At 38.6% G+C, this 12,834-nt stretch overlaps 1 protein-coding gene across 1 annotated transcript in view; it reads right to left on the reverse strand.

Moving 5' to 3' along the window:
- Positions 1 to 12,834, reverse strand: part of LOC310892228 (uncharacterized protein) — a 421,439-nt gene that overhangs the window by 75,062 nt on the left and 333,543 nt on the right. The window contains exon 4 of the mRNA XM_083819691.1: positions 6,131 to 6,185. Within this exon, the coding sequence (XP_083675817.1) occupies positions 6,131 to 6,185 (55 nt within the window). The remainder of the gene's footprint in view (positions 1 to 6,130; positions 6,186 to 12,834) is intronic.

Here is a 12,834-nt window from a genome sequence, read left to right on the forward strand (position 1 = left end):
CTTTTGTGATTGGTTGAAGCATGAATAGTTTTAAATTGTATGTTATTTGAAGTTGGGATTCCAATTTTGTCTCTGACAATCAAGCTGTTTAGCATATGCTTAAGAAGTTAAAACATTAGAAAACAGCATTCAGAAAACGGATACAGCCATTCTATTAAATTTAAACTCAATCTGATGGAAGAGAAGTCAGCAAGATCTATTCAAATCCAAAAGCATTTTCTTCTGGTTGTGTTCAAAAATCTAATATTTTGGGCATGCAAACACATGAAATGAAAATATTACCTGGGGGGCTCTATTCATGAATTATATTCAGCATGATATTATCCAAAATGATGGAGGGAAGCAGCAGCGAGCAAGAAGTTCAGAGGAAGAAAACATTATTTCTTAATACACTATGAATCTTTTATGTCTAAGATTTCCCATTCCCACCAAGAGGTAAACCAGCCTTCATGAAGCACATCCTGAGGACTAATCAATGGTCACATATGTTTTGACATGTACATCTGTGTAATGGCACACAGGTAAACTATATAGCAGATGGCTTCCGTTTCTTTTTTTTAAGTGAGAGAGGCGGAAAGAAAAGGGAAATGGATGAGATGCTCTTTAAAGCACATTTTCAATCATGGTGCCCTATATGTAGGACGTTTAGCATAAATGTGGAGACTTAGTCCAGCATTTAGACCTCTGTGAGAACTTGCATTTCAGTGTCAGTCCCACTAGTCAGATTTATGACCTTCTGATCAAGAGGTGGTTTTTGGGAAACCATCTGTTTCTGGTTATCTGGCTTTATAATAACCACTCCTCCAGTGCAACTTTCTCTTAGTACTTTTTTTTTTTCACATTAAATCTGGTGTGTACATTTTATGGAGACAGGTACGTGCACATTTTATGTAACATGACGTTAAAGCTGAGTGCATCAGAGAGTTTTTTAGAGAAGGACTGACAGTACATTTCAGAAAAAAAGAGAGACGTGGTGATATAAATGTGGAACAGCAACATGCTTGCCCAAGTTGGAAGATAATTTACCATAACTGCAAAGGGAATATTCTGAAAAGCTCTGCTACACTCTGTAGTCGTGCCATTTTGCACAGTGATTTCAGACCTAACAAACTGGACTGTCTCAATATTTGGATGGTTGATGTTGTTCAAACTGCTGTAGGCAATGCTGCTACTGCTTCAGCAAGGTAGTCTTTTCTATCCAAATATACTGAATTATTCCAGTGTGGAGTAAGACAAAAAAAAAGTGCACTGGACAATTGCATTTTCTTTGTCCTTTTCTTTTTTTTTCTAGCTAAATCTAAATACTGTACTTCCAGAATTTTCTAGTATAATGTCCAATTTTTCTGCTGTAACCTTTTACATTTCAAAGAAAGCTAACACTCAGTATATTATATTACACTAATTTGATGAAAAATAACCAGAACAAAAGAATCTCCAATAAGCATAATGGCAGAAAGGCATGATATTTCCAGCTGTCATGCTGGCCAATCTCAAATTCAACCTCATTCAACCTCAGTGGATATTTCGTAGGTATTGCAAGGCTAAGCAGGTCGCTTACATGCCTCTGTCATAATCCTCACATCAACTTCACAGCTGTGGGTAGCCATTTTTATTTGTTAAATAATTTGAGTATTAACAGTTAAACTAATGCTTGAATGAAAAACTGGTATTAGACTTGGCCTTTTTCCCCCAGCTACTTCTCTGGTTTTCTGGATATTTGGTCTGATTTTATTAAAAATGTTTTAGGGAAAAACAAACAAAAACAAACAAACAACAAACAAACAAACAAACATGAACTTCATCAGAGTTGTTTTAAAGAAGATAATTTTTTTCATGCAAGTCTATTGCTTAAGACCATTTGATGGTTATGTCTTCAGACAAAGAATTAAGTTTGAAGTCCTGGCAATTGTTTAAGAATATTCAGCCAGGGGTGGATTCTCAGTTATACAGTTTGATTTCTATAAGCACTTCAGAATATAATTTCTACTCCACTTCTATTTTTGTTCTGTTTTACCATTTCTCTCATTTGCAACCACCAAATAGAGGGTCTCTGCCCATGTTGTTTGCTTTTTATGGAGAATTCCTTTTCTTCAGGAAAACATACAATAGCTGGGAAAATACTATCCCTTTCCTGTTTTAAATTGCGGTGTAGGTGACAATCCCCTTTGAACCAACTCCTTACTTTTGTAAGTGGATATACTGATTCTTCTGGATAATTTGTATGTCAATTTATTACATTAAATATGATAATTCTTGAAAAATGAAAACAGCTCTTGAAAGCTGTTGTAAATACAAGACTTAGTACATCTAGACTTTTTTTTTTTGTCATTTTGCAAATGTTCATTTTTGATTCATTAATAAGCTTGATCTGGAGGTTATTATCCTCCTTTGAAGTAATGGAGAAATTCTTAAGAAACCTGAGAATAGAAAAGATGCCTCCTCCCTGTTCCTGATGTAGCAATCATAGTTGTTATTCTAAAGTTCCTCATCTGCAAAACAATATGAACACTAAGTAAAGAGGTTCAGATGCTGCTATTTGTAGATATTTCACGATGATGATTTGGATTGCTACCAGATGACAGTTTGGTGGTGAACAAGTACCAACAGCAAGAACATATACAGAGAGAGATATCAAAGGCTATTTAAGCATCATCATGTCTGATAAAGTGAATACGTACTTTCAGAAACTGGCAACTGGCAGCCTGGAACATTGCTGGGTGTATTTTGACACACAAATCACTGATCATATGATGGATGGTTCTCATAACTATGATGAGATCAGTAAGATGCTACTCATCTTCCCTTAGGTCATCACTACTTGACCAAGTATATCTTCATGAAGCTGAGGAATAAATGACACTTTATTTATTTTTTTTTTTTAAGAGGATGTCAAAGCACAAGGATCAGGATCAGTGCAGAATCTAATTGGAATGATGCTGGAGTTCAGTACACCCCAGTTAGATCAAGGAAATGAACAGATGTCCATGGAATCAGGTTAACACAACACGCAACTTCTTTGTATCTGGATCACTTTGGGGCGTTTCTGCTTTGTACTTACCCAAAGATAACAGCAGATAATCCTTCAATATTGTGTGATTTCCACCTGAATGGGTAGTGCTCTGGAAGTAAAAAGAGCATCTCACTGCAGCTATTTATCCTATGGTAGCTACTATCTTACTGCAAAGCACCTTAGTATTGTCAACACTGTTACTTGGTGTTGACAATATGACAGAAAGGCTCAAGACTGGTAAGACGACTTTATTCCATGAAAAGGTCTATTTTTGACAAAGAATCCACCTGCTTCTCTCAAAACTCCTGAAGACATTCAAGTGGAGCAGAGATTAATTGCATTCCTCTTAAGTGGGAATATTGCCTGGGGGAGAGATACATGAAATCCCTCCACCTCCAAAATCCAGATGACATATAGACAGACAGACACGTACATAACCTGCAGGAGGAGGAGGAAGACTCTGAATCATCAGCAAGTAGTGGGTAGGGATATGAGAAGAAAGCCCAGCGATGGGTACTGAGGCAGAGGGGCAGAACAAATCAATTATTATCTATAGATTAGAAACATACTTGACAGGTACCATTAACAGCTTCTAACGTGAAAATGTCCCAATTCTACTTTTTTTTTTTCTGTTACCCAAAAGAACTTAAAAGATCAGTGGCCTGAAGGATCTACCTTACAGAGAGAAAGAAGAGAGCCAGTACAAACAATACAAACTTTACACGCATGCCTGAAATAATGTGAGGCTCCTGTGGAGCTGGCTGAGTTGGGAATGGAGGAGCACAAAAAAGCCCTTATCTATAGAATAAGCCTGACTTAAAGAAGCAAGAAAGTGTGTGACTCTAGCTTTACAGGTCAAGAAACAAAGGGAAACAACATCTTCACGGTCACACAGCAAAGCACTGTCAGAGAGGGATTTCGGCTCTGGGTTTCCACGTGCCTATCCAGCATGAAGCTAGCTTGTTGCTTCCATCAAAACTGCCTTGCACACAGCTACCTCACGCTGCCAAAGCAGAGCAGGGATAAATAAACTGGTGAGTTTGTACAAATGTCGATGGCTTGCAGTCCTTGCACAGACACAAACGGCTTCACCGCTGCTACAGGAAGTGTTAACACAAGAGGTGTGCATTTCGAGGCCCTGAGTATCGTTAACACTTTTTATCGATATTATGAAGTTCTGCAAGAAAAATAATAGGATTTGTCCGGGACTGTTATGAACCGCCCCTGCTGGATAAATACATAATACATGATGGCAAAGGTCTGATGGGACTTTAATCAATTGCCTTTCTGAGTCAAATAAATGTCACATTAGACGTAAGCCATGTTGTATTCTGTGGGGGCCTCTGCTCCCCTCGTCTCACAGGCCTGACACTGCCACAGGGAGCTATGCACGCGCATAGACTCCTACTTATTTGTAGCAAATATATCAGAGGAAAACGGGAACAGCACGTTGTAAATTACAGATTTGGGACACCTTATAATGAAAGGAAAAGGGGAATGGAAAGAAATATGGGGAGATCACTGGCATGAGAGGTCAGCTCAAATACGTCTCCTTGGTAGTTGGCATTGTCATATCACCTTTGGCAGTCACTGCAGCATATCTCATGTTTTTGCCCGTAGGGCGGGGGAGAAGCAAGTCTGCCATTTCTTTCTGCATGGCAAAAGTACCGAGTCAACTTTAAATGTTAAAGTCACATATTTTAGCTCTGCTATCAGCAAAAGAAAGCTCTTTGTTTTAGCGTGCACCTGAAAAAAGTCTGAATGTCTCTTTGCACTTCAGCATTCCTTTGAATAAAATTCCAACAAACAGAACTCAACTTGAACTAAAAGTTGCAGTTTAATTTCTCTCCCAAATATAAAAATGCTATTTTTTCTTACTGGGCTATGCCTTTTTTTTTTTATAATTTTAATTCCAGGCATCACTTTAACAGCCATCTACTTTCCTTTCTGAACATGTAGTAGACATGAATTTAAATTGCAAAATGGAGATCTGAAGTAACACAAAGTCCAGACAGATTTGGACATGGAGTTCTAAACATAAATTTAGAAGTCCTCATTATTTTTGGCAATAGCTCCAGCTTGAACACCCCAAAACAGTGGCTTAAAATGCTGGTGGACATTTGGAAAACTTTGGTCTATCTTTACTTCAGTAAATATTATGATGTGGTAGTTCTATATTTCCCTTTATATCACAACAAAAACCTTCATTGTTACAAAACAGTAGTTTTCACTGCCAATACACATTAAAGACTCCAGGCAAAATGTAAACTTTTGTTCTAAATACACAAAAGCATCATGGGTTAGAGCCTGGCAAAATTAAAAACGAAATAAAACAAACAAATTATCCCAAAATTTCCATCCCCTTTGCCCCCCAAAAAAGAAAAAGCAAAACTCAAATGATTAATTTTTTAATTCTTCCTGTTCTAGTTCTTAAGAACACAATTATCTGGATTCATGCTGTATTTTTTCCAGTGAAAAAGTCACTGTGCTGATAACTTACGTAGCAGCAGCCAAACCCAAGTGAAGGAGAACAGGCAAAAAAAGAACCCTACCTAATATTTTCCAAAGAAACCACTAATGGGTTTTTGGTTTTGATATTGTTAGGTGTCAAGGTGAATACAGCATATTTAGTTTACCCAGATAAGAAGAGCAGGTTGGTATTAGGTTGGAAAGCACACGGGACTGGGGTAAGGAAGGGTTCCATGCCACGAAGGCAGGTATCAGAAGGGATGGGCTGAAATGCTAGTTGACTGATTCCTACACTTGTTTAACTCTTGCACAGTACGGAATATGACACTTTATTCTCAGAGTTCAACAACACAATACCCATCACAACAAATATATCCCCAGATTTAACAGAAGTCCTCCAGAAATGCACATATCAATTCCAGATCAATTGATCACACAATGTCACTGAACTAAGCCTGAGTCCCATAAGCTGATGCTGCATTATAATTCTAGACTGCTGCACCAGTATAACAACTCAGTATTGACTCTTGTAGCCATAGGGAGTAACAGAGAAGTTCACAAGGGCTCTCTCTACTGCCCTGAATGGAACTTGAACAAAATGTGTGACTTGTATTAATGAAAAGTATAAAATGTTTGGTAACAAATACTTACAGAAGAGACAGGAAAGGTTCCTTCGGAGGAAGGCCACAAACTGATCGTGAGTGATCTGTAAAGAAAAGGGAGAAAAAAAGAAGAAATTATTAAATTAAGCTATAATAAACACTCTAAATGATACCAAGATAAAAAAGGGATCGAGGAGACTCACAGATGGTAGCAGTTGCCACAGGAGAGAAAAAAAAGTGTTTAAAATTCACAAAATGTATACATTTTGGAAGTTTTGAAATTACCTGACCCCAAAACTATATAGCTGAGAAAACTGTTAATGGCTGAGGAGCTTTTCAGTCCTGTGATAATTCCAAGCCAGCAGAGACTAAATATCCTCTGGTGGCTGTTCAACAGTCTCCATGAAATAGGCTTGTGGTTCCTATGGACAAATGCTCTTATCATGAAAACACTGCCAGATTTGAATGGCATCCTTCTTAGCAGCCATGCCAGATGATATAGGCCTCTAAAACAGAACTCGCCTTCTTGATCCTGACCTTCACGGAAGAGGGGTTAGGCATATTATTAGGGCTGAGGATGCTTACATTACAGCTGATAGCTGCACAGAAAAATTGTGTTGTCTTAGTTCCTTCTGTCAACACAGTATCTTTTGGACTTGACAGATTTGTTACCCAGAGACCCCTCAGAAAAAACCAACACAACAAACGGATGTATCAAAGCGGAAAGGCTAAAAGATTACAAACTTTTGGTAGACTAAAGGTCTGGTTTCCCAAGTCTACTAAGGAATACTAAGCTATACTGCCAACACATTGTGCAAAACATATTAACATAGGATGAAGCAATGGACAAAATGAATCAAAGCTTTGAATTGTAACAAGAAGATACACGCCTATTTGACAAAGAAAACAAAGGCAGATGCCCCCAAAGTGTTTTATGCTACAAATCAGTCCTGTCCTGCCTTCCCTTCACCAAGCAGAAATAAATTCAGGCAGTCAGACCAGACAGTGTTCTCCGAAAGACTGCTGGTCTGGGGACCAGGAGCACGATGCATAACAGCCCCAGGATCCATACGGTGCTCTCTAGTACTTAATTCAAGCCATGGCTCTCATCTACTGTTTCCTGTCCAGGTACGGGGAGAGATTAGCTCATTACTCAAAGCAATTAAAAATATTCACAGAAGTACGAACCTAAGTTGAGATAGTGAAGGAAAATGAGGAGCTGTCACAGGAGAGAAAGAAGGAAGGCAAGTAGAAAATTTGTTGAGTTATAGCTATTATTTGTAGGAATTCTAGGCATGGTAGACGAGAGTACGAGAGAAAGCATAAATGCTTATCTAGCGTTTGGTCATCTACCCAGGAAAGTAGAAGAAATACAGCAAAGAGCAGAGAGAATCATCAAAACTGCAGGTCAGCAAAGAAGATATTTATAGCATTTGTTGGATAGACTACCCTGAGAGGCCCTATTTAGCTGCAAAATTTCTCTTTAAAGAAGAGAGGAAACTGATTACTCCCACATTTGAAAAAGATTTGTATGAGACAGATGACAGGATGCCCAGACTGAAGAGCTGAAGTGCCCCAAGATGATATGAGATGGTCAAGATCAGGCTGGTAGAGAACAGGTCACTATTTATGCTATTTTCAAGAATCCGTAACTGATAAACTTTAACAGGGAAGTTCAGGTAGAAAAAAGCATCCTTTGCTAAGCACTTATCCCTTATTTGCATTTTAGATGGCTCCTGAAGATGTAAATATGAGGCTCACAGACACATCTGGAATAGACTATATGCAAAGGACTGCAATGGCTGGTAGTTGGGAAGTACTTTTTCAGGGTTTTGGGCAGCTGGGACACTGAGCTGCACCATAACAGAACCTGAGACAAAAGGTCTGAGCCAAAGAATGTGTCTTGGAGCTCCAGAGCTTAAATCAAAAAAAAAAAAAAAAGACAAGAGGAAAAAAAAAAGAACTAGGAGGCATCCAGCATGGGAAAAAAACACAGAATGGAAAATTTTAGCCTAGTGGTTAGAGTTTGGCTGTGTTATAAGCAATATAAAACAAGTTCTCTTAAGGGAAAGCGTCAAGCAACTTTGATGACACGGATGCCAAAGAATTCTACAAATTATGACCTGAGACTCTGGAGGTGCTGAGTAATGACTTACACCAGCATTACCATAGAATTTGCTGTAAGGAATGAACAAGACTGTCATACCTAATTAAAACTGTAGGGTAATTCTAGACAGGCAGAATATACTAGAAGCTGCAAACTAGAAGCTGGCAAATCGTCAGAACTGAAAGACCATAATTTTTTAAATGATCGCAACTGGTCTGGACACTTGATTACAAGTTTTGTTCAAAAGAAAATACATAAAAACTTTCCATGTAAGTATTTGAAAAACAAGATGTGTCTGAGGAAACTATGATTCATTCCAGGTTAGATAACTGCAGCACACGTATGCTGGAAAGAAGTGGGCCAAGTTCTGTTCTCACAGCCTTGTGCAGTCTTGCAGACTTGGTTGGAGCCATGAGCAGAACTTTTCATCATATGGCACTGTTTGTCACTAGAGATGGACGTAACCTAATTACATTATATTAACACAGTAGATTTCTTCAAGATATACTATTACATGATAGATAAAAAATGAAGTCTAAGAAAGCTGACCATTTTTCTCAGTCCTCCAAGTTATAAGCGGAATAATTACCTGTCTCTACTTATGCCATTTTTTCCCACCCAGTATTGCTCTATTTGGTGGGGCGGAGAAAAGGAATCCACTGATCTTTTTCATATTCAATTCCCAGTGTTAATTAATCATTATTACTTGGAAGCCGTTTTGGCCATTGGACAGGATAGCCAGGGGCTAATCTTAAATCTGCCCTTGTTTCATTGTGGCCAGATTCTGCCCACTTTCTCTTTCTTTGCCATGTGAATACATGCCATTTAAATCACAAAGACTAAGAGATGAGTAAGCCCTGAACGTTAAGGATATTTAGGAATCTATCTCCCCATAATTTTAATGAGAATTAGTCTTCTAAATGTTCAAGGATTTCTACTTTCGGGAGTTAAGATAGTGAAATCCAGTCATCTGAGCTAGTTTATGTACGCAGGTAATAGATTTATGAGTCTAAATACAATTTTCAAAGGTGACTTAGGCATTCACATCAAAGTCTATTGGAAGTTAGCAAAATTCTGGCTGTAAACCACCTGGGGACTTCAGAATGTTTTACCTTTGTTAGCTTAAGTAGCACTTACTTTCAACGAAATTAACATTTGAGGTGCCAAAGTCATTTTTACAATTGGCATTTTGTTGCTTCTAGCAATTTTTCACTAAGTGGCTTGAGTTAACCTGCTTTCAGTGCCTTCTTCTTAGTAGTAAATCAGGACAGAGATTTTGCTTCATTTGTGCAAAGTGATTTAGGCTCTTTCAGATGTATTGCACTACCAAGATGAGAAATGATATTCGTTCAACCCCTTTGCTGGCAAAAAGGAGGCAGGTTATGAACTACCTTAAACAGGGAAGAGTGGTGACAGATTCAGATAATCCCAACCTGACTGCTCTTCCCTCAAAACGTTTTCAGCCTTTACCAACACGGAACCAGCAAACGGCACAGATTTATATGACACCTACTCAGTGTACTGAATCTGAGACGTAGAGTATTGCCATACCCCTTCTTCTGGATGCACTACACCTGCTCTGTATATAAACTAGAATTTAATCCCAGCAGAAGATGAAGACAATAATTTACTAGAGAATCCCTCAGTTCAAAGGAGGCCAAACTGAGCCACTGCCATGATGGGAAAAAATGGTGAAACAGGAGGCTGTTTCAGCTGAAATTCGGCAGAGCTCTGTAAATGATCTGAGGGGGCAGAGAGGCTACACTGACATAGCAGAGACATGTCTCTGACATAGCAGAGACAGATTACAGCAAAATTAAATTGAGGATTTTAGTGGATATAATTGTTGTTTTTATATATTAATGAACAACAATAATACGTGATTCTAAACTGAATACCAGGTTTGACATTTAATCTGAGCGCTCGTACTATCCATAAATGTTCATAAACGTCACAAGACCCCAACCCTTTGATTGAATTACAATCCAGTATGCAATTTAGGAAACGTGGATTAATCTACATAGATTTATATTTCTCCAGGTTACATTGTTATTTGTTGATTTATACCCTTTCCCCCTAAGTGTTCTTTTCATCGAGAATCCAGGAAAATACATGCAAATCTTTAATAGGAGAGCAAAGGAGAGCAGCTCAAGATCCAGTGACTAGCAGCAGATGGAAACTTAGTTCAGTGAAACCTATACTAATTATCATTTGCTTTTTGAAATCACCTCTGCTAATGGCCAGCAAGATCTTAGTCCCTGTGATATCTCCTATTACCTTTGCATTAACTCTTACTACAGCTAACAATCACCTAACAAGTTTCTTGGCAAAGCTGTGCAATTAAACTGCCTTTCAATCATCTTTCTGAGGAATCCTGAAATGGAAACTGCTTTAGTATTAGGAGTTAATTGTAAAAATGCAAAGGAAGGCAGTTAAATGTTAGCATCCAGCTCTGGGGCTCCCAGCATAAGAAATACATGAACTTGCTAGAGCAGGTCCAGAAGAGAGCCACAAAGATGATCAGAGGGCTGGAGCACCTCTCCTATGAAGACAGGCTGAGGGAGTTGGGGATGTTCAGTCCGGAAAAGAGGAGGCTCTGCAGAGACAGTGGCCTTCCAGCACCTAGAGGGGGCTTACAGGAATGCTGGGGATGGACTCTTGATCAGGGAGTGTAGGGATAGGACAAAGGGTAATGGCTTTAAACCAAAAGACGGCAGATTTAGGTTAGACATTAGGAAGAAATTCTTTCCTATGAGGGTGGTGAGGCACTGGCACAGGTTGCCCAGAAAAGCTGTGGATGCCCCATCCCTGGAGGTGTTCATGGCGAGGCTGGATGAGGCTTTGGGCAACCTGGTCTGGTGGGAGGTGTCCCTGCCCCTGGCAGGGGGATTGGAACTGGATGAGTTTTGAGGTCCCTTCCAACCCAAAATGTTCGATGATTCTGTGATACCAAATGTATGAGAACATCTTAACCACAGATGTCACATGTGAGGCAGGGAACTACATCAAGCAAAGTAACATATAGATGAAAATGATCTTAAAAGATCTCCTTTTCCTTCCTTCGTTCTTTCCTTCCTTCATTCTTTCCTTCATTCCTTCATTCGTTCCTTCTTTCTTCCTATCTTTCTTTCTCTCTCTCTCTTTCTTCCTCTGTGGTCATGCTACTTGAGGTGACCACCTCTTTTAACAACTGATATATCTAGAATTCCATTGCCATCTATATTAATAAGCTTCACGGCACAATGGTACCTGCTTGGGGACTGATAATGACACCTACTTAAACAATGTGTTAAAGCACAGAACAAACCAAAAGGCCAACCAGGCAGTAGCACTTCCTGACATCCTTAGAAGCCCAGTCCTGCTCCCTTTGAAATCAACAGTTTTCTCAAAGGATTATATAGGCCAATTCCCATTTTCCTCTGCATTTTACTTCTGTGTGCCTATGAGAAGAGGGACAATGCCACAGTGCAGCCCTTGTAGTTGTGAATTCATTCATTCATACGTATATTAAGAGAAGGACTGGTTGCTTCATCTAATAAGAAGGGAAATAAGCATCACTCTGTTGAGTTAGTGCTATGAAAGTGATGAACTGAAGAGATGGTTTTACAAGTGACAGCTTACTCCAGTGAGGGAGAAGGCACAGATGGAAGAGGATACTGCAAAGTAGGCTTGAGGGACAGTTATACGGTTATGTATCAAGTCTTAGCCTTCTATACTGGAGAATCAAAATAGAATTATTTTTAAAAAATTACCAGGATTATTTGTACACGTTAGAATTAAGGTATGTTGCACTGCGATGTACTTTCACACGCACTTTGGTTATGAATCATTTAGAAAAATTGAATGTACTCTTTACTATATGTGTGAACACTCCTGTTAACGAAGCAAATAACCAACTAGTGGTTCTGTAGAGAATGTAACACTGACCTGAGAACAATTTTGAATCATAATTAATGAGGATATGCCCACTACTCATTTTCCAAAGATTGTTTAGATTGTTTGTTTAGAAGCTACAGTCCACAAAAGATAACAGAAAGGGTTAACTGACTTTTTATTCCTCCCTTGAACTAGAAGACAGAAAGCCTTGCTGTTTACCTTATCACATATTGTAATGGGTTTATGAATAGCTATATCTTACGTTTTCTTTAATTGGTATGTAAGTAACTACTTAAAATAGTTGTTAAATCTGGACCAGAAAGTGTAATAAAAGGAGAGTAGTGAGTTTGTTTTTCAATTAAAAATAGCTAAAAGGTTAGCCTTGTCTTTTTCAAATTAAGAAATATGCAATGGGCAAAGGATACTTTAAATATGTGCTATGCATGCACGCACACACAAATGCTTTTATAAACCAGAAACTTCACGGACCCTTAACTAGGCAATACAAAAGAAAAGTCTTGAAGGAATAGATGTTTCAACACACACTGCTTGCCAGGAAGACTGGATAATATTATATTTTGATAAGACAAAAGAAATTAACCCAAAGTTTGGACTTTTATGTTTCTGTAAGCTAATTCAAAAAGACACCAAGTCAAAGAGCTGTCTCATTCTGTTGCTAACTCAGCCCAAAATAAGTCCTACCAGCTGTTCTCAGTGAAAACAATGAGGTAGATGAAATAAGAAAAGGACTCTCTTACATTTGCAGACTG

This window comes from Anser anser (genome assembly GCF_964211835.1).
Source record: "Anser anser genome assembly, chromosome: 1".
Taxonomy (NCBI): Eukaryota; Metazoa; Chordata; class Aves; order Anseriformes; family Anatidae; genus Anser; species Anser anser.